At 43.6% G+C, this 22,543-nt stretch overlaps 1 protein-coding gene across 2 annotated transcripts in view; it reads left to right on the top strand.

Moving 5' to 3' along the window:
• The first annotated feature begins 6,041 nt into the window (after positions 1-6,041).
• Positions 6,042-22,543, top strand: part of Slc18b1 (solute carrier family 18 member B1) — a 42,582-nt gene continuing 26,080 nt past the window's right edge. The window contains exons 1-5 of one of the 2 annotated variants that reach the window (XR_010053972.1): positions 6,042-6,361; positions 7,499-7,638; positions 15,890-15,985; positions 17,037-17,110; positions 18,842-18,989. Coding sequence is in view for 1 of the 2 variants with exons in the window: in NM_001400828.1 (NP_001387757.1) it covers positions 6,322-6,361; positions 7,499-7,638; positions 15,890-15,985; positions 17,037-17,110; positions 18,842-18,989 (498 nt within the window). In the remaining variant the exon portion in view is untranslated. The remainder of the gene's footprint in view (positions 6,362-7,498; positions 7,639-15,889; positions 15,986-17,036; positions 17,111-18,841; positions 18,990-22,543) is intronic. The other variant, NM_001400828.1, reaches the window with a different exon arrangement.

Raw genomic sequence — 22,543 nt, 5'->3', positions numbered from 1 at the left:
ATCGAGATTTCTGAATCATCTAAATATAGGTGTGGTTTGCTAGGGCAGGTATAACAAAAACAAAAACAAAAACAACAACAAAAAAAAAAAACCAAAAACAAAAACATACACTTAGTGTCTGAAGACATTACCTCTTGCTCTAGCTAGCTTCTAAGGCTGTGGGAGTTAGCTCCCGGCCCTGTTCTTAGCTCCTGGATGTCGTGAGTCTGGTTCCTTGACTAACTTAGCAGAGACCCAGTCCTCCTCACAGGACACTCTTCCTGTGTATCTCTGTGTCCAAAGTGTTTCTTTTTGTAAAAATATCAGTCAGATTAGGAGGGTGCTGAGGAGTTAGGGCTTTCAATGTAAATTTTGAGAGAACACACTGTACTGGTTTTGTGTCAGCTTGACAGAAGCTATCGTCATCAGAGAGGAAGGAACCTCAGTTGAGGAAATGCCTCCATGAGACCCAGCTATAAGGCATTTTCTCAACTAGTGATCAAGTGGGGAAGGGTCCAGCCCATTGTGGGTGGTGCCATCCCTGGACTGGTGGTCCAGGGTTCTATAACAAAGCACACTGAGCAAGCCATGGGGAGCAACATAGTAAGCAGCACCCATTCATGGTCTCTGCACCATGCCTCCAGCATTCTGCCCTGCTTGAGTTCCTCATCTGACTCCCTCCAAGGATGGACTTTAATCTGGAAGTGTAAGCAGAATTAACCCTTTCTTCCCCAGCTTGCTTTTGGGCCTTGGTGGGGTTTTTTCTTTGTTTTGTTATGTTTGTCAAAGCAATAGAAACTCCAAGTAAGATACACAGTTCAACTTTTATCAGTGTTGAAAAAGGAAGAACTGTAAGATAGATTAAGCAGGAGGATCTTTGATTTGGACAGCACACACACACGCACACTCACACATACACATACACACACACACACACACAAACACACACACTCTTTCACACACACACACAGACTCACACATACACACGCACACGCACACACACACACAGACACGTCGTCCATGAGTAAAAGTGTTGGCTGTGCAAGTGTGAGAAGCTGAATGTGAATCCTCAGAACTCCTGTAAAAGCCAGACATGTAGCACAGGTGCAAGCCCAGCCTTGGGTGAGCACGGAGGAAATGAGTGATGAAGCTGGCGAATCCCGAGCAGCTGAAGGGCCAGATGGTCCGGCAAAAGCCGTGGGAAAAGAAGAAAATGACCGTGTTTCTAATAAAAGATGGTAGGTGAGCGCCAACTACCTCGGTCGTTCCCTGGCTTACACATTGATGCTGTAATGCATGGATACCTGAATCCACACATGCATACACACGGGGTTGGGGGAGGGGAGGGGAGGGAGAGAGAACTAAATAATTTTTAAAGTTAAAAATAAGTAAAAAAAAACAAAAACAAAACCAGTAGTAATGGTGCACACTTTAACACCAGCACACTCAAGGAAGCATCTCTATGAGTTCAAGGCTAGCTTGTTTTACATAGTGAGTTCCAGGTTACACAGAGAGAAACCCTGTCTCAAAATCACCAGAAAGTAAAAGGTAAAAACTATTTTCAAAAAAAGTGAAAAAGAAAACAGAGCTGGGTAGCGAAGCTGGCTAAGGTGTTACATCTTGGGTCCATCTCAGAGGCGTTAGACTCCCAGCCGGCTTGGTAGCCAGTCTTCCGTAGGCTGTTCACAGGTCAGCAGAGACGCTACTAGTGCTGGAACATGGTGAGGGTTAAACGAGCGGTGGCTTAAAATGCGTCTTTACCTTGTACATCTTTACCTTGTACAACACTGTGTACAAGACATGAGGGAAGGGCTGGGAAGCTGCCTCAACGCAGAATGCTTGCATGGTAGAGTGCACCGGGTTCTGCTTTCTACGGCTCGGCACCAAATAAAACTGGGAGTTAGACTTATCTCAGTATTCAGAAGGCGGACACAGGGCTGTCAGAACGTTCTCAGCTACAGAGCAAGTGTCAGGCCAGCTCGAGTGGCCTGAGATCAAGTATCCAGGACAACGAAAGGATTTTAATGCTCTAGAATGTGATGCTAGTTTGAATTACCAAATCCATGGAAAGTAGGTCTTATCATACAGTTAGTAGGTCACTAACTGTACTTAGTCTTGCCTTATCGAGTGCTGTAGGTCTGTACTATGCTATCTGTTATCAGTATTCTGGTTTCAATGAGCTGTCACTAGTCCTGGCCTTCCTGAATGTCCTGGTTGCAGAAGACCTCTGCATTTGCAAAGTGCAGGCTTTCTGCTTCTCAATGCTAGGAACAAGAAAGGGTGATCATTGTAAACAGTGTGAAAAGTGTTCCCTTGGGCACATAAGGAAGCTAGTAAAAAAAAAAAAAAGCCAGATAAAGAGGAAAAAAAGAAAGAGCAGGCAGACCAAGGTGGGAGGGGAACATTCCATATAAGAGGTTAATAAGGCAAACAGAAAATTCCATTCATTTCTCTGAAGAAATGAAAGGGGCCAAATAACACTAGGCCCGCATTTTGCAAGGGCCAAGAGACAACTTACTAAACATATTTCTATGCTTAACAAAAAACCTTAAAAATCACCCAGAAAGAAATGAAACAAGAAGCATTCACCACCAGACGACTGATACTTTATAATGACTCATATATAATATTCCAGGGGGAAAACTCGTGTGGAAGGGAAATGTCTTGGGATGGAAAGCTCAAATGTTCCAGAATGAAGAACATCAGGAACCGTAAATAAGAGAATACCTGGAAAAAGTTGGTCTTCCTCTTAGTTTAGGAAATTCACAGGACAGGAGAGAGAGCTCATTGGTTAAGAGGACCCAGCAGCCACATGGCGGCTCACAACTGTCTATAACTCTGGTTCTAGGGGATCCAACATCCTTCCAGAGACACATAAGCAGGAAAACAAACTTACAGTTGAGAGTGGATCCTCTGTTTTGATTGGTAGATTTAGCCATAAGATCATTTTTCCACTTCATAGGTACCTCTCCATAATTTATCTAATTTTATTTATTTCTTTCATATGTATGAGTCGTTTGCCAGCATGTGTGTCTGTGCACCAAGTGCATGCAGAGACTAGAAGAAGGGGGTCAGCTCCGTCTGGAACTGGAGTTACAGCTGGTTGTGGGTCCTGTAGAAGAAACAACAAGTACTCTTAGCCACTAAACCATCTCTCCAGTCCAATGTACGTATTTCAGTCAGGTTTGCCCTCTCATGCAGAGGCATAAAGTGGTAGATAGGAGATTCCCCCCTAAAGTTCTTTTGAGAACACAAGTTTGCCTTATTGTACATGTATCCCAAACTAGTTCATCCTAGATCAGGCCTTGACATAAACCAAGAGTAGCAGAATAGAATCAGACTGTCTAAGTCTGACGACTAGGAAGGCGAGAAGAAACAAGTGCCATTGCTGGGAGAGAGCATGTGTGCAGCTTAAGGAGCATGGAGGTCCCAGGTTCACAAAACACCACCAGGTATATTATACGAAGAGAGGCGTGTGCAAAGTCCAAGCCAAGTTAAGCCTCAGGCTGCTGAGCTACGTCTGCCTTTTATTAAATTCGTAGTCGAACGATCAGGAACTGGGAATCACCTGGTCCAGACCCCCAGAACTAGCAGTGCATAGACACAAAACAGGAATACAAGGTTTTAGTCATTTTAATCGTATCTATTTATTTATTGGGTATTGGGGGGGCACAAGTGTGTAATTTGAAAGAGTGGGGAAGTTGGTTCTCTCCTCCCACCATGTGCATCCCAGGATTATAACTTGGGTCGCAGTTATAACTAGGCACTAAATACCCTTAGCTTTTCAGCCATCTTACAGGCCCAAGGATATACATATACATATACACATACACATACACATACACATACACATACACATACACATACATATACATATACATATACATATACATACACATACACATGTGTGTATGTATCGATGTGTGTGTATGTATATGTGTATATATGTATGAATATGTATATATGTATATATATGTGTGTATATATGTATATGTATATATGTGTGTATATATGTATATATGTGTGTGTATATATGTATATATGTGTGTGTATATATGTATATATGTGTGTGTATATATGTATATATGTGTGTATATATGTATATATATATGTGTGTGTGTATATGTATATATGTATATATGTGTGTGTATATATGTATATATGTGTGTATATGTGTGTATATATGTATATATGTATATATGTGTGTGTATATATATGTGTGTATATGTGTGTGTATATGTATATATGTGTGTATATGTGTGTGTATATATGTATATATGTGTGTATATATATGTGTGTGTTTGTAATGTGTGTAAAATGTATATATAATATATATGTATGTGATGTGGATATATATGTGTATATATGTATATATGTGTGTGTATATATGTATATATGTGTGTGTATATATGTATATATATGTGTGTATATATGTATATATGTGTGTGTATATATATGTATATATGTGTGTATATATGTATATATGCGTGTATATGTGTGTGTATATATATGTGTGTGTTTGTAATGTGTGTATAACATATATAGTTTATATGTGTGTGATGTGGATATATATGTGTGTATACAATGTATATATGTGTATATAATGTGTATATATAATTTTTATATATGTGTATATATATACATATATATTAAGTATAAGAATCGCTGCTGATTGCAGAGGGAAATAGATGTCAACATAAATGGAAAAGTTAGTTAAAAGGTTGCTAATACAAAGTTAAGAAAACTTAGGATAGAGTCCAAGGAAGAAAGAAAGACAGAGGTGGGGTGGGAGGGGCGAAGGTCCAGTTTGGGTAACACAACATCTGCAGGTAATACCGGTCCAGAAAGTGAGTTTCTAAAAAGCAGAAAGGAAAAAAAGAAAACCATAGAAGAAATATTTGGAGGAAATTCTTCTGTGGGTTGAGGTCGGGTGGAGGTTGAGTCAGAATGAGAAGTTGGTGTAATAGCAACTGGTAGGAATATTGAGATAGTCCAGTGTTTACCACTTACTACTCCTCCAGAGGACACAGGTTCAGTTCCAGGCACCCATGTGAGTTGGTTAATGATTACCTTTAACTCTAGGGAACCTGCACTGACACACACATAAGTTTTTAAAATTATTTTTAAAGGTTTTTAGTGAGATTGAAGCTAAAGAGGTTAGAGTCTAGAAACTCCATTAATAGCTTCGAAGAATCCTTGCTTTAGCTAAGCCTGGCGTTTGGAGCATTTCCCAAGTTCTCTGTCTTAGAACTATTTCTAGACCGCCTGGAATTTCCATATAACCTTCAAGATCCACAGTAACAGGGCTATGCAAGATTCACTTTGCTAAAATACAGAACTTTCCCGACAATTCTATCGTAGAACCCGATGCTTTATAGTAAAATATTAATTGTACCTGTCACACCTGCTAATAGGTCAGCATGCTACTAATGGGCAGCCATACTGGAGTTTCATTCATATAAAAATCACCTCGGGGCTGGAGAGATGGTCCAGTGGTTAGGAGCACTGACTGCTCTTCCAGAGGTCCTGAGTTCAAATCCCAGCAACCACATGGTGGCTCACAACCGTCTGTAATGAGATCTGATGCCCTCTTCTGGTGTGTCTGAAGACAGCTACAGTGTACTTATATATAATAAATAAATTAATATTAAAAAAAATTTACCTCGACTTCAGGAGTGTGACTCAATCCTTTGCGTTGGCTTAGACTTCTGAACTTAAAACTTTTACCAAATAATAAACAAGGAGAAGACAAAGTGAAAGCCAGGCTTGTGCCGGGATGCTTGTGTGGAGAGAGAGGGAACACTTGTGCCTCTTATCACTAAGGCACACACAACCAGACTAACTAGGTTGTACAACCCTTACAACCCCGGCTCTGGATATGGAAAAACAAAACAAAACCCCAAAACAACAAACAAACCAAACCAAAACGGATCTCATCATTCAAAGACACAGAAAATGAGTAAACAGTTTGCTATGTAGCAGACACCTGCATCCACAGAAGGTTTACACACACACACACACACACACACACACACACACACACACACACACACACACGTCATTTCCACCCTGTAGGCACCTATAGCCTAGTCTTTAGGGCACAAGAGCTGACTTTCTCCTTGTCATTTGTAGCCTGGGATCGGCTTGGGCGGGGACACCAGCTCCGCCCCTGCCCGCCCTAGCTCCCGTGGGTCCCCGGTTCCAGGGATCAGCGAGGTTTCTTGTCCCGGCTCCGATTTCCACCTCTGGACTGGAATGCAGAGTCGGATCCCCGCAGCTCGCCCGCAGCCATCGCATCCCGCCCGCTGATCCCGGAGCGCCGGAGGACCAGGAGAGCAGCTCATGGACACGGCGGGCCCCCCTGCTCCTGCGGGGACAGAAGGTGACTGCAGTCCGCCGGTGGCGAAGTCGCGGGTTTCGGGCCTAGGTCTTTAGGATATGTGGTGACTTAGCTTGTTTTGTTGTTGTTGTTGTTGTTGTTGCTGTTGTTGTTGTTGCTGCTGCTGCTGCTGTTGTTTCTTCAAGCGGGGTGGGATCTGGCCCGACTGTGGGGTCCCGGCTAGCATTTCTTCTCTCCGGTTTGAGGAATGCATACGGGTACTTCCCAAACCTCTGCTGTTTTAAGTAGGGGGTTTCAGAATGTTTTCAAATTAATAACACCACATCATCAGGCCTAAAATGTTCTTTGGACTCGGGGTATTAGCTGGCGTTCCTCTTGTAACTTTCCTTCTTGAACTCCGGCATATATATATATACATACATACATATACACACATATGTATGTGTACAAGTTGCAGAAACACTGGGCACCTTGCCTCAGATTAAGGCTGGATAGAGGCAGCCCAATATGCAAACTCAGGCATTTTTTAAAGGATTCTTAAGACTTTCCTATTTTGCATAGATTTTTTTCCTACCCGGCCTTTAATGGCTACTTGTGGAAAAAACAGATTAAATGATAATCCTCCTCCTCCTCCTTCTTTCCCTCTCAGAATCATTTAATTTAAAAATGGCTAAGGAGTCTGCTTGAACATTTAAAACTCAGCGACTGACTGGCTTGTGGACAGTTTAAACCTGAAAAAAGTATGAAATGAGTTGACTTAAAAGACCACTAATTAGTGTCGAAGATTACCAGACTTACATATTTGTGAGACTGAGTCTGTGTGGCATGTGAGGCTAGGAGCTTGAGAAAATGATGTTTTGTTACAGCCTGATGTCTTTGGCCAGCCACCCTGGTGCCCATCATTGAAGGGGTTCCTGAGAGATCAGTCAAAAGACACATCAGATGGCTTAATATTTTCTGCATTGAAATTCTAACTGGAGAGCCTCTATATGAAAATGTTTAAAATTTGCAGTGATATTCCAGGTCTGTTTTCTGTTTGGTCATAACTATTATATTTTGAATAGCCTTTTATCTCAACAAGTGTTCTAAGAGTCTACTAACTCCGTGTAAAATACCACTTGTGTGTTTTACCCAGAATTCCAATCACACCCCTATAATAGCAATATGTTTGTATTCAAGGTGACGGCCCTGGAGGAAGCACAGGAGAGACATCTAGACGACTGTCAAAAGAACAGATTTTTGTCCTCGTATCAGCAGCTTCCATGAACTTGGGTTGTATGATGACCTACTCCATCCTTGGACCATTCTTCCCCAAGGAGGTAAAACATTTTTATACTGTATAAACCCTAATTTTTGGAAATCCTTTCACTTGTATAATTTTAGAGGTTATAAAATATAAGAATTTTATGATGGACTGGTGTCGGCTCAGCAGTTAAGAGTGTGCCCCGTTCTTCCAGAGAACCTGAGTTCATTTTCCAGCGTCCATGTCAGGCAGCTGGTACCACCTTTAACCCTAGTTTGAGAGGGGATTTGGCCTTCACGGACATCAGTGCTCACATGTAAATATCACACACATATGCAGAGACACATAATTAAAAAACGTTTAAATCTTCAAAATAAATAAAATATCAAAATGTACCTATAGTACAGATAACGTGTGTGTGTGTTGTATAGCAGTTGTAGGGTGTGTGTGTGTGTGTGTGTGTGTGTGTGTGTGTGTGTGTGTTGGGAGGGACTGTTGGCCCATGTGTGCACAGAGGGTCAGAGATCGGCGTCAGGCTTCTTCATTAAGACATGGTCTTTTACTGTGCCTGCAGCTTACCAGTTCAGCTACACTGGCTGGCCAGCAGGCCCCCGAGTCCTCCTGTCTTCACCGCAGATGAGTGCTGATAAGCCCAGCTTTTTATGTGGGAGCTGGGGATATATGACCATCTTTTTGCTGGGTAATTCTAAAACATATTTATTTGAGGCTTTCTAAGTATTATTTCTTTTACTACATAGCTTGATTAATCTTCGTTTGAAGTCTCTAGCTTTAAAAAATGAAAGGGAGAAGAACCACATTAACGATCCAGGTGCCAATGCTGTCTTCTGGTGTTGGGCAAGGTTTTAGCCAAGTGTAATAATGGTTCATGCCTTTACTCAGAGCACTCAGGAGGCAGAGGCAAGCAGGCAGTTTCTAGGAGTTTGGAGGCCAGCCTGGTCTACAAGCGAATTCCAGGCAGCCAGGGCCATAAAGTGAGACGTTGTCTCCCAAGGGGTGGGGGTGGAGTGAGGAGATAGTTGTGGCCCAGGAAATTCAGTCTGAATTCGTCATGAACTCCAGAAGCAATGTTTGCACAAAGGAAGGATTCTGATTAACGTTGCCGGGCTCCCTTTAACCTTTGCCCTCTCCATGGTCTTAGGAACTGTAGCTGGGACACAAAGACTAGAGTGGAGTACGGAGTCCATGCATATAATTATATGGATTGAAAGAAGCCAGTTTGGGCCAGTTCAGACTATATATGTCCAAGTGTTTATTCCGTGCATTTTGCCAAAGTCTTAGGCTCAGGGTGCACTGGCAACTTCTCGGTTCTCAAACCGCCTCGATAGCCTGTAGTCCTTCATTCCAAGCGCTACCAGAGAGGGCTTCTCTGCTGAAGGAATAATGTCGTAGCCCTGTGCCCATAGAGTACTCACTAGTTTTCAACACACCTCTCACAATCCCAGAAGGAAGGAGAACAGCGAGGATCCCGATGTTTTTATTTTCAAATAGCAGTCGCAGGAGCGAAGGGCTTTCTCAGCTCAGTCCCATCTCACTGGAAGGTTAAGTTTCTACTCTGAGTGCGCTCAGGTAAGGAGAAGCCAGGAAGTGGCCAGGAACAAAAAAGAGGAGAAAAGGAAGGATGGAAAGGAGGAAGGGAACTGGTTCAGACTTTGGGCGTTCTTTAAGGAGAAGATGTCGAGAAGAGAGGATACTCGGGAACGAGGAATGGCTAACGCTTGGCAGATACGGCTAAGGAGGAGAGTGCTTTGCCACTGTCTGAGTCAACGTCAGGTGTGGCTTGAGAAATGGTAGTTTCTCTGGTAAATAACAGAGAGGAGGGGCGTCATTGCCGATGTGGTCAGGGGAAAGCAGAATAGGAGACAGCTCACCGTGGCTTAAATTTAGGGCAGGGCAAAACCTTGATGGAAGGCTGGGACTCCCGAGGGGCAGGCTAGAGCTGGAATGTAAGAACACTGCAATGTATGCCCAGGACTTGGCGGCTGGGAGATCGTCAGAGTGGTCAGCCAGATTTGGGTTTTGTGAAAAAATGATAGGAGGCTCTAACTCCGCCTTCCTGGAGTTTCGACCCTTAGTACAGTGCCTCATGCTGTGGTAACCCTCAGCCATAGCATTCTTATTGTTACTCTGTAACTGTAATTTTGCGACTGCCATGAATCACAATGCAAACATCTGATGGGACCCATGTGAAAGGGTGATTTGACCCTCACCGAGGGGCGGAGACCCACAGGTTGAGAACCACCTGCCCTGAGGGTCTAGAAGGCTCTACTGTTGCAGTGAAACACCGTGACCAAAGACCAAGTTAGGGAGCAAAGGCTTTATTTGGCTTGTGTTTCCATATCACTGTTCAACACTGAAGGAAGTCAGGACGCATGGCAGGAACCCGGAGGCAGGAGCTGATGCAGGGGTGCTTCATCCCAGCTTGCTCCTCATGGCTTGCTCATCCTGCTTCCTTATAGACCTCAGAGCCACCTGCCCAGGGGTAGTCTTACCCATCATGGGCTGGGCCTTCGCCATCAATCGTCAGTTAAGAAAATGCCCCAAAGGCTTGCATACAACCCGATCTGACTGAGGCGTCTTCTCAACAGAGGCTCCCTCTTCACCAGGGAGTCTAGCTTGTGTCAAGGTGACATAAAACTAGTACAAAGGGGAAAACTAACTGAGCGCTTCTTCTCTTGCTATGCTTGCACAATACAGGTCATTTTTATAACCCCCAAAAGCATGGGGCTGCTCCTTTCTTCAGCAGCAGACACTGTGGAGTCCTCTACTCCAGGACAACTGTGACTGTCACCTGGAGATATCTCCATCCTGGGACTGTCCCCTGCCCTTAAATGCCAGCTGCAGACCTCTGAGTCACAAGCTCTATCCTGGAGCTTGTGCCTAGCTGGCTACAAGTTAGGCTCGTACATACGTGACCATAGGCTCACACATACCCAACTGTGGGTTCAATTAATTGGCTTAATTGGCAACAGAATTCAGGGAACCACTTAAGGGCATGGATTTACTATACAGAACACACATGAGCCAATGCACTGGGTGACAAGTCACTGATCAGGAACAGCTACATTTTCAGCTATGAAGAAGCCCCATGAGCCCTGTGCCTTTGAAGCTTGTGGACACCTCACTGTAACACATCATCATTTGCAGACTGGGCCTAGAAACACAGCCAGGCCTGACAGTGCAGGTTCTCTCATTCTCTGTGTAATATTCCTACCCCCAAGGTTTGAGGCAGGATCCATCCAGAATGAGAAGGGTCTTATAACCTACCTGATAGGCTGGATGAGAGTTATAAGCCAGGATCTGTCACTTACACGTGTACACAGACACACACTCAGGCACACATACAAGTACACACATATGAAGGCACACAGACAGACAAGACACACACAAATACACGGGCGCACGGACAGCCAGACAAACACACAGATGCAGACACACATATAGGCACACAGAGACAGAAACATAGGCACACATGCAGGCACACAAACAGACACATACATAGACACAGACAGACACACGTAGACACAGACAGACAAGACACACAGAGAGATACACACAGACACACACATAGACAGATACACGTGTAGGCACACAGACAGACACATATTCAGGCACACAGACAGACAATCAGACCCACACAGACAGACACACATACAGAAACACACACACACACACACACACACACACACACACACACACACACACTCTCGTAAGATGACACAGTAGGTAAAGGTACTAAGTTCACTCTCCTGGACCCACATGGTAGGAGAGAATTGGCTCTACAAGTTGTCTTCTGACTTGCACTTTTGTGCCATGGTCTATGCATGCTCCCACACATACCCACACAAATGTAGTAAAAGTATTTATAAAACAAAATATGTGTATCATAACATTACAGTAAGATGAATGCATATAGTTTGTTTTGGGTCGCCATTCCTGGCCCATAGCTCTCACCTAGCTTACATGGGAAGGGGTGGAGAATTTATTTTTCTTAAAGATCGTGGTTGGAGGAGCTGGAGAGATGGCTCACTAGGTAAGAACGCGTGCTCTGCAAGCAATAGGACCCGGGATTGATTCTCCAGCATGCATGTGAAAATCCAGGCATAGCTGACGTGTCCTGTAACCAGAACATTAGGGGCGGAGACAGGTAGAACATAAGAGCTCACTCGCCAGCTTCATCTGGCTGAAATGGTTCGGTGAGAGAGACCCTGTCTGAGGGCCCCGAGGACGGAATAGTGAAGACCCCTTCTTATCTGTCTGAATGCACCTGTTCATTTAAACACTTGTGCGCACACACATGCACATGCATACATGCAAACTGTAGTTTGAGAAAAACAGGAAAAGGAATGCAATTGTGGCTACTGCAGAGAACATGGCTTTTTTTTTTTTTATTAACTTGAGTATTTCTTATATACATTTCGAGTGTTATTCCCTTTCCCGGTTTCCGGGCAAACATCCCCCTCCCCCTCCCCTTCCTTATGGGTGTTCCCCTCCCAACCCTCCCCCCATTGCCGCCCTCCCCCCCACAGTCTAGTTCACTGGGGGTTCAGTCTTAGCAGGACCCAGGGCTTCCCCTTCCACTGGTGCTCTTACTAGGATATTCATTGCTACCTATGAGGTCAGAGTCCAGGGTCAGTCCATGTATAGTCTTTAGGTAGTGGCTTAGTCCCTGGAAGCTCTGGTTGCTTGGCATTGTTGTACATATGGGGTCTCGAGCCCCTTCAAGCTCTTCCAGTTCTTTCTCTGATTCCTTACGGGGGTCCTATTCTCAGTTGAGTGGTTTGCTGCTGGCATTCGCCTCTGTATTTGCTGTATTCTGGCTGTGTCTCTCAGGAGCGATCTACATCCGGCTCCTGTCGGTCTGCACTTCTTTGCTTCATCCATCTTGTCTAATTGGGTGGCTGTATATGTATGGGCCACATGTGGGGCAGGCTCTGAATGGGTGTTCCTTCTGCCTCTGTTCTAAACTTTGCCTCCCTATTTCCGCCCAAGGGTATTCTTGTTTCCCTTTTAAAGAAGGAGTGAAGCATTCACATTTTGATCATCCGTCTTGAGTTTCGTTTGTTCTAGGGATCTAGGGTAATTCAAGCATTTGGGCTAATAGCCACTTATCAATGAGTGCATACCATGTATGTCTTTCTGTGATTGGGTTAGCTCACTCAGGATGATATTTTCCAGTTCCAACCATTTGCCTACGAATTTCATAAACTCGTTGTTTTTGATAGCTGAGTAATATTCCATTGTGTAGATGTACCACATTTTCTGTATCCATTCCTCTGTTGAAGGGCATCTGGGTTCTTTCCAGTGAGAACATGGCTTTTTAAAAATCTATCATCTATCTATCTATCTATCTATCTATCTATCTATCTATCTATCTATCTATCTAGTTTTTAATTTTTAAGGATTTATTTATGTGGGGCATGTATGTATCTGTACCTCATACATGCAGTACCGTCAGAGGTCAGAAGAAGGTAGGTCCTCCGGAGTGGACGTAACTGATGGCTGTGAGCCACGCAGGAGCAACAATTTCTCTTGAGTGCCGATCCATCCGCCCTAGGCCTGAGAGCTCGTTCTGAAGGGCTCTCAGGTGTGTGCAGCTCTGGGTAAAGTTGTTTGATGCTCCGATGAAAGGATGAACCGAAACCACTCTACTGACTATAAATATTCAGGAGAACCCTCAGCCAGGCAGAGAAAAGATGTGTAAAAGGTAATTGCTGATTCTTGGAGGACAGCCATGTAAGGCTCCACTCTCCATTTCATACCAACTTGGAGTTTCTGTTTATCCTTAAAAATTATTTCTTTTTATTTTTTCCTTTCCTTTCCTTTTTTCCCCCTCCATCTTTATTAAACTGGGTATTTCTTATTTACATTTCAATTGTTATTCCCTTTCCTGGTTTCCGGGCCAACGTCCCCCTCCCCTTCTCTATGGGTGTTCCCCTCCCCATCCTTCCCCCCATTACTGCCCTTCCCCTAACGATCCCGTTCACTGGGGGTCCAGCCTTGGCAGGACCCAGGGCTTCCCCTTCCACTGCTGCTCTTACTAGGCTATTCATTGCTACCTATGCGGTTGGAGCCCAGGGTCAGTCCATGTATAGTCTTTGGGTAGTGGCTTAGTCCCTGGAAGCTCTGGTTGCTTGGCACTGCTGTTCATATGGGGTCTTGAGCCCCTTGTGCCTCACTGTGTATCTCTGGATGGCCTAGTTATCTAGTTATTGTTCTGTAGACCAGCCTGGCTTCAGACTCATAGAGATCCCACTGCCTCTACATCCCCAGGGCTGGCATTAAAAATCTACATATTTTAACCCTTAAATGGAGATACGCCCAATGTGAGGGTCTGGGGCAAGGTAGACAGGGAAAATCATTTGTATGACTATTGTCATATGGGGATGCATGCTATCCTTCCATAAGTGCCTCTCTCGACCCCTAAGCCCCACCCCCTCTTTCTGTCTCAAAAGTCTATGTTTAAATCCACTTAAAATATAACAACCTCCATCGGTGCCTCCCAATAAACTTCAGCTCTGCCTTACATTGACTTGTCTTGAAATTCTTTATCTGTGGTGAAATAAAGAACATTGGCTTGATGCTGGGGTTGCCATTCAGTTGGGGGTGTGTTTACCTAGCATAAAGCCCCAGGTTTGATTTGTAGCATCCCGTGAATAGGTGTGGTGTGCCTCACTCAGGAGGCAGAGGCAGAAGGATCAGGAGGAATTCAAAACCAGCCTCAGCTACATGGCAAGTATTAGGCTAGCCTGGGCTACACTGCATACTGTCTCAAAAAGCCATGAAAAGAATAATAAAAAAAGAATCTTCAGCTTGAGCTGAGTACAGGGCTCAGAAAGGAACTCAGGCTGCTGGAGGTGGTAGCGTGCAGAGCTGTTTCTCTGGCCACTGCCTCGCTGTAGTCAACCATACTTGCACAATTTGAAAGGGCTTTCAGGGGCTTAAGAGGTGGCTCAGTGGTTAAGAACACTTGCTGTTCTTGCAAAGGACATGAGTTCAGTTCCCAGTACCCGCACAGTGGCTCACAACTGCCTGTAACTCGAGTCCCCGGAATCTATGCTTCCAAGGACTCCTGCACCTCTGTGGTGCACACACACTCGGGTGCACACACAGAGAAGAGTCAGAGTAAGTGCTGCTTCATCTATAGCAAGGTTCAGACGTCCCCGCTGGAATGTGCGATAAGATTAATAATCCCAACTATGAGAGTTAGCTGTGGGGAGCGTCTTAGACTATGTGTTCTGTGAGGAGGATCCTTCATCTGCATTCCTCACAGAAAAATAAAAGCCACGGAGCCTACTGCTTGGGCTTCCCTAGGACCCATTTGCCAGTTCATGATCTTTCCTCTCCTCAGTGTTATTTTGGTTTTGTTTGTTTTCTTCTAGAACTGGCAGCTGGCACGTGCTTTGTGTTTGTTTTGAGTGTAGTGCAGTTCTGTAATGAGAAGTGATACCAAAAAGGAAGTCTGTCTACTTCAGCTGTTTCCTCAGCCCTGGGACTGAGAAGCAGGGGCAGGTTGCCTCATCCCAAGTATTTTGTGCTTTTTATATTCTGTAATACTGACTTTTACTCAGATGAATATATATATGTATGTGTGTGTGTGTATATATATATATATATATATATATATATATATATATATATAAAAATTTTTTTTGAGGTAGGGTTTCACTATGTAGCCCTGGCTGTCCTGGAACTCACTCTGTAGACCAAGCTGGTGTCTCGCACTAACAGATCTACCTGCCTCTGCCTCCCAAGTGCTGAGATTAAAGGGAGGTATTTTTTGTTTTGCTTTGTTTTTAAGTTTATTTTATGTACACGAGTACACTGTAGCTATCTTTAGACACACCAGAAGAGGGCATCCGATCCCATTATAAATGGTTATGAGCCACCATATGGTTGCTGGGAACTGAACTCAGGACCTCTCTGGAAGAGCACCCAGTGCTCCTAACCGCTGAGCCATCTCTCCAGTCCCATGACTGGGACAAACTAATTGAATTGTTTTCAGGTCAGAGTCTAGATTGTACCATCTACACTTATATCTTATCTTAGTTATTTTAAAATAATTTTGTAAAATACCAGAGATGGAAGGGTTTGAACAGGATACAGGGCAGGGCCAACCAAACTAAGTGTGCACGAAGATGTGCCAAGGAACCTGCTACTTGGTAAGTTAATTTTTACAGAAAGAAGGTTTGTTAATGCCCACGCCTCCGGATCTGACGACACAGAGATGAAAGTCATAAAGGTGAAGTTCTGACTTCATCCTCCTGTTCTGTCTTTTAAACCATGCTTCTGTGTCTGTCCCTTCTAAGGCAGAGAAGAAGGGAGCCAGCAACACGACGATAGGAATGATTTTCGGATGCTACGCGTTGTTTGAATTGCTGGCATCATTGGTGTTTGGAAAATATGTAAGTGTCGATACTCATATGTTGTTGTAAAAATATAAAAGATAAAAGAAGTAAGGTTGTCTTTTATCCCACTAGGACCGACACCACGGTGCCCTAAGATATCTACTAGTTATTTTAATTCTTAGTCAGCAAAGCCTCTAACCCACTTTGCTCCATCCCATATCACACTGCTTAAGGCCTCTCTCTGAGCCGTCAGCAATCTCTCTAACTAGCGAGTTCCCAAGGCAGGTTTCCATGCCAGCCATACACACCCCAACTCCGTGGTGGCCCAGACCAGCCCCTCCATACTCCATTACACTTAAATCTACACATGAAAGAACATACAACACAACAACCTTTGACCTAATTGATAAGATATAATTGCCCATCTAAACATACAAAGCCCAATACATATCCATCCCTTAAAAACATTTGTAACAACCTGTAAAGGTACACTGTGGAATCTTAACGTCACCCGCCATATTGTCCTGCCACAGCTTCTCTCCCTGTCCCTCCTCTCTCTTCCTCCTTTCCGTTCTAGTCTCCTCCTCTTCCTTCAAGCTTCTCTCCCGCCCATCCTTCCTTCTCATCCAGTGACAGGCCTCCTTCTATCCTGTACCTGCCCTCACCTGTATTTTACAAATTCAATGGGGAGAAGGTTCTGGTGAAGTCACCTGAGTCCTCAGTAAGGGACTAGGCAGCTGTCCTTGGGGCAGTGGAATTAGCATCAAAATACAGATAACTCCAGGGCAAACCACAACGCTGCTCCTTATACCTATCTTAGTCTTCCAAAACCTTGGGGAGAGTTACTGTAACTTCCTTATCTCTAATTGCTGTTGATATGGAAATAATGCCACTGTATCTTTATAAATTATGCCACACTTCTATCTCTGTGGCTGATGTCAAAGTCCATTCCATGCTTGTGCACAGTACACATTATGATTCTTTTAAACAAATTATTTTGATATGATATTAAAACACATGCAGTTTTATATGTGCTACTAGGTGTGTTTATGTACATGTAGGCTTGTTGGAGCATCCTTTTATCACTTTTCTTTGACTTTTATTGTAGCTTGTACACATTGGAGCCAAATTTATGTTCATAGCAGGAATGTTTGTCTCAGGAGGAGTGACAATTCTCTTTGGGTAAGTGACTTTCTAGCGTTTGGGAACAAGGACGGATTTCATAGTCCTTAGTCCATCTGCTAAAAATGTTAATGGCTTTGAAAGTTTCCTTAAAGTTGTACTGTTATTGTATGTGTATGGGGACGGGTGCTGTGCATGTGGAGGGCATTGTTTCCTTTTCTCCACCTTTACATGGGTTCCAGGTATTGAACTCAGGTTGCCAGGCTTGTGCTGCAATCACCTTACCTGCTAAGCCATCTCACTGACCCTTTAACAGCTCTTTAAACCAATCCGTACCACTCAGTACTATTTTGTCAGAAGCTTACCCTGTGACTAAGGGTGGAGGGAGGTGGGTGGGAAGCAAATGGCAACATTGTTGTCCTTAAAGAGAGTCCTCCAAGGTCTTCTGCTGAACTCCCTGCTGAAGCAGACGTGGTGCTGAAGACCTGTAATTCCAGCTCTCCAGAGGCAATGGAGGAGGATGAGGTCAGCCTGCGCTATACAGGAAGACCCTGTCTTAAAACAACAATAGAGAAAAACAGAACTGTGGCTCTTGAATTCATCCACTGGGACGCCACTCATGATGGGAACTTAATAGTCTTCCGAGTCATAGAAACATTTTGCTTAGACAGAAAAGTGAACCTGTTTCTTACAGAATCAGGTCAAAGCCCTCTGGCTATGGGTGCTGAAACAGTGTCATGAGAAATGTTTCTTAGCTTCCCTCTTCTCTTCTCTTCTCTTCTCTTCCCTCCTCTTCTCTTCCCTCCTCTTCTCTTCTCTTCTCTTCTCTTCTCTTCTCTTCTCTTCTCTTCTCTTCTCTTCTCTTCTCTTCTCTTCTCTTCTCTTCTCTTCTCTTCCCTTCCCTTCCCTTCCCTTCCTTCCCCTCCTCTCCCCTCCCCTCCACTCCCCTCCCCTCCTCTCCCCTCCCCTCCTCTCTTCTCTTGTGTAATGTTCTTAGACAAGCTCCCCCAACTCCTTCTTTTGTTTCATGGCTGTTTTTGAGAAACTGTGTAGCCCTGAGTGGCCTGGTACCCTGTAGACCTGGCTGGCTGGGAACTCACAGAGATCATCTATCTGCCTCTGCCTCGGAATGCTAAGACAGAGGGCGTAAATTTGCTTTTTCCCATCACTAATTGGTAATGATGACCATACCAACTATTTATATGGCATTTGCACTGTGCTAGGTGTTGAAGGTATCCAGGAAGTAACTTAAATACTGTGAGCAACTTATAGCACTTATAGCAGATAATATAGCTGATGTTCAGGATTTCAGCATCCTCTGATTTTGATACCTAAGGTAGATCCTGCCATCACAGTCTTCTATGGGTCCAGGGGACCACAGTATTCCAAAGAAGCCTACTTAGAATTACCATCTTGGAAACCAGTTATACCGACAAAAAAGGGACAGTTAAGCTGTCATGGCTTGAGTTATAAAAATTTAAAAACAGCAATGACAAACCAACAAAGCGTGACAAACCAACCACTCAGGGTTTCCCTGTGAAGTCCTGGCTGTCTTGGAACCCCTCTGTAAACCAGGCTGGTCTTGAACTCACGCAGATCCCCCTGCCTCTGCCTCCCAGCTGCTGGGATTTAAGGCGTGTGCCACCACCACCCAGATAAATCAACTCTTAAAAGATCCCTAAAGAGATTTTAATCTAATAACTTTGAAAAGTATGGCTCTCTTCAGGGAGTATAGTTAATTAAAAAACCAAAACCAGTTTGACATTTGATAATCGTCATGTTCTTTTTCAGTGTCTTGGATCAGCTTCCAGAAGGGCCGATATTTATTGCCATGTGTTTCCTGGTGAGAATAGTAGACGCCATAGGCTTTGGTGCAGCCATAACAGCTTCGTCTTCCATCCTGGCAAAGGCTTTCCCGAACAATGTGGCTACAGTCATGGTATATAATTTGGACGTATTCTTATTTCCTTTCTTACATGGCCAAAAAACTTGCTCGATTTCTTCTTACATGTGTTTCCCCCACTCTCTTGTGTGTGTCACCACCCCCACACCATTTATGGTGATTTCCAGTTCCAAGAGCAAGTGTAAAAATAAAAAGCGCAGCATTGCTTGGTGTGGTGACACAGACCTGTACCTCTCTACTTGGGTGGCTGGAACATCAAAAGTTTCAGGCCAACATGAGTGACCCTGGGAGTCACTGTCTGAAAATCAAAGCAAGCAAAGACATCTGTGACAGCTCTACCCCAGGAAGAGAGGGCTTAAGAAGAAGACAGTTGAAACCTGGGTCGCTCCTTGAGTCCCAGCACTCAGGAGGTGGGGTCAGGAGGATCTCTGTGAGTCTTAGGTCAGACTGGCCCACACAGCCAGGCAAGCCAGTGGTATACAGTGAGACCCTGTATCCTAAGGAAGAACCAACAAGGCAGTAACTTCTAGTGTTCCCTAGATGCTCTTCCTGGTCTCTGCACATTGATGGGTAAACATGGTCCCGGCGTTTTTCTTTTTAAGTCACTCTTAAAATAATTTTTATCTATCTATCTATCTATCTATCTATCTATCTATCTATCTATCTATCTATCTATCTATCAATATGAGTGTTTTGCCTGTGTGTGCACATGTATACACATGTATGTCCGGGAACCACAGAGGTCAAAAGAGGGTATCGGGTACCCTGGAACTGGAGTTATGAGGGTTTTGGTTCGCCATATGGGTTTTGGGAATGGAACTCAAGTTCTTTGCAAGAGCATGTAATTTTAACCACTGAGCCACCTCTCTAATCTCCACCCCCCCACCATTTATTTCTTTCTTTCTTTCTTTCTTTCTTTCTTTCTTTCTTTTTTTAATTTTTTATTAGATATATTTCTTTACTTACATTTCAAATGTTATTCCCCTTCCCGGTTTCCTGTCCATAAGCCCCCATCCCCCCCTCTCCCCCTCCCGCATACATCACCCTTACTGCGCCTCCATATTCCCCTGCACTGGGGGTCCATCCTTGGCAGGACCAAGGGCTTCTCCTTCCTTTGGTGCCCAACAAGGCTATTCTCTGCTACATATGCATTTGGAGCCCTGGGTCAGTCCATGTATAGTCTTTCGGTAGTGGTTTAGTCACTGGGAGCTCTGGTTGGTTGGCATTGTTGTTCTTACGGGGTTGCAAGCTCCTCCAACTCTTTCAATACTTCCTCTAATTCCCCCCAAGGGGGTTCTATTCTCAGTTCAGTGGTTTGCTGCTAGCATTGACCTCTGTATTGGACATGCTCTGGATGTGTCTCTCAGGAGAGATCTATATCCAGTCCCTTTCAGCATGCATTTTTGAGCTTCATCAATTTTACCTAGTTTTGGTGGCTGTATATATATGAGACACATGTGGGGCAGGCTCTAAATGGCCTTTCCTTGAGTTGCTGCTCTAAACTTTGCTTCCATATCCCCTCCTATGGATATTTTCCCCCCTTTTAGGAAGGAGTGGGAGCATCTGCATTTTTTTCATCCTTCTTCTTGAGCTCCTGTGGTCTGTGGATTGTATCTTGGGTAATTCGAGAATTTGGGCTAATATCCACTTATCAATGAGTGCATACCATGTGTGCTTTTCTGTGATTGGGTTACCTTACTCAGGATGATATTTTCTAGTTCATTCCATTTGCCTATGAATTTCATGAAGTCATTGTTTTTGATAGCTGAGTAGTACTCTATTGTGTATATGTACCACATTTTTCGAATTCATTCCTCTGTTGAAGGGCATCTGGATTCTTTCCAGCTTCTAGCTATTATAAATAAGACTTCTATGAACATAATGGAGCATGTGCCTTTGTTGTATGTTGGAGCATCTTTTGGGTATATGCCCAGGAGAGGTATAGCTGGGTCCTTAGGTAGTGGAATGTCCAATTTTCTGAGGAAGCTCCAGACTGATTTCCAGAGTGGTTGTACCAGTTTGCAATCCCACCAACAATGGAGGAGTGTTCCTCTTTCTCCACATCCTCGCCAGCATCTGTAGTCACCTGAGTTGTTGATCTTAGCCATTCTGACTGGTGTGAGGTAGGATCTCAGGGTTGTTTTGATTTGCATTTCCCTGATGACTAAGGATGTTGAACATTACTTTAGGTGCTTTTTGGCCATTCAATAATCCTCAGCTGAGAATGTTTTGTTTAGCTCTGTACCCCATTTTTAATAGGGTTATTTGGCTCTCTGGAATCTAACTTCTTGAGTTCTTTTTATATTTTGGATATTAGCCCTCTATCAGATATAGGATTGGTAAAGATCTTTTCCCAATCTCTTGGTTGCTGTTTTGTCCTAATGACAGTGTCTTTGGCCTTACAGAAGCTTGGCAGTTTTATGAGGTCCCATTTGTCCATTCTTGATCTTACAGCATAAGCCATTGGTGTTTTGTTCAGGAAATTTTCCCTAGTGCTCATGTGTTCGAGACTCTTCACATTTTTCTTCTATTAGTTTGAGTGTATCTGGTTTGATGTGGAGGTCCTTGATCCACTTGTACTTAAGCTTTGTACATGGTGATAAGAATGGATCGATCTGCATTCTTCTACATGCTGACCTCCAGTTGAACCAGAACCATTTGTTGAAAATGCTATCTTCCTTCCATTGGATGGTTTTAGATCCTTTGTCAAAGATCAAGTGACCATAGGTGTGTGAGTTCATTTCTGGGTCTCCAATTCTATTCCACTGATCTATCTGCCTGTCTGTCTACCAATACCATGCAGTTTTTTGTTTTTGTTTTTTTTTTTCTTTTCTATTTTTCGGACCTGGGGACCGAACCCAGGGCCTTATGCTTGCTAGGCAAGCGCTCTACCACTGAGCTAAATCCCCAACCCCTACCATGCAGTTTTTATGACTATTGCTCTGTAATACTGCTTGAGGTCAGGGAACTTCTGATTCCCCCAGAAGTTCTTTTATTGTTGAGTATAGTTTTCGCTATCCTGGGATTTTGTTATTCCAAATGAATTTGCAAAGTGCTTTTTCTATCTCTACAAAGAATTGAGTAGGAATTTTGATGGGGATTGCATTGAATCTGTAGATTGCTTTTGGCAAAAAGGCCATCTTTATTATATTAATCATGCCAATCCATGAGCATGGAAGATCTTTCCATCTTCGGATATCTTCTTCAATTTCTCTCTTCAGAGATTTGAAGTTCTTGTCATACAGATCTTTCACTTGCTTGGTTAAAGTCACACCAAGATATTGTATATTATTTGGAACAATTGTGAAAGGTATCATTTCCCTAATTTCTTTCTCAGCCTGTTTATCCTTTGAGTAGAGGAAGGCTACTGATTTGTTTGAGTTAATTTTATACCCCGACACTCTGCTGAAGTTGTTTATCAGGTTAAGTAGTTCTCTGGTGGAACTTTTGGGATTACTTAAGTACATTATCATATCATCTGCAAGTAATGATATTTTGACTTCTTCCTTTCCAGTTTGTATCCCTTTGGCCTCCTTCTGTTGTCTGATTGCTCTGGCTAGAACTTCGAGGACTATATTGAATAAGTAGGG

This window comes from Rattus norvegicus, chromosome 1 (assembly GCF_036323735.1).
Source record: "Rattus norvegicus strain BN/NHsdMcwi chromosome 1, GRCr8, whole genome shotgun sequence".
Taxonomy (NCBI): domain Eukaryota; kingdom Metazoa; phylum Chordata; class Mammalia; order Rodentia; family Muridae; genus Rattus; species Rattus norvegicus.
This window is presented reverse-complemented; position numbering and strand designations above follow the sequence as displayed.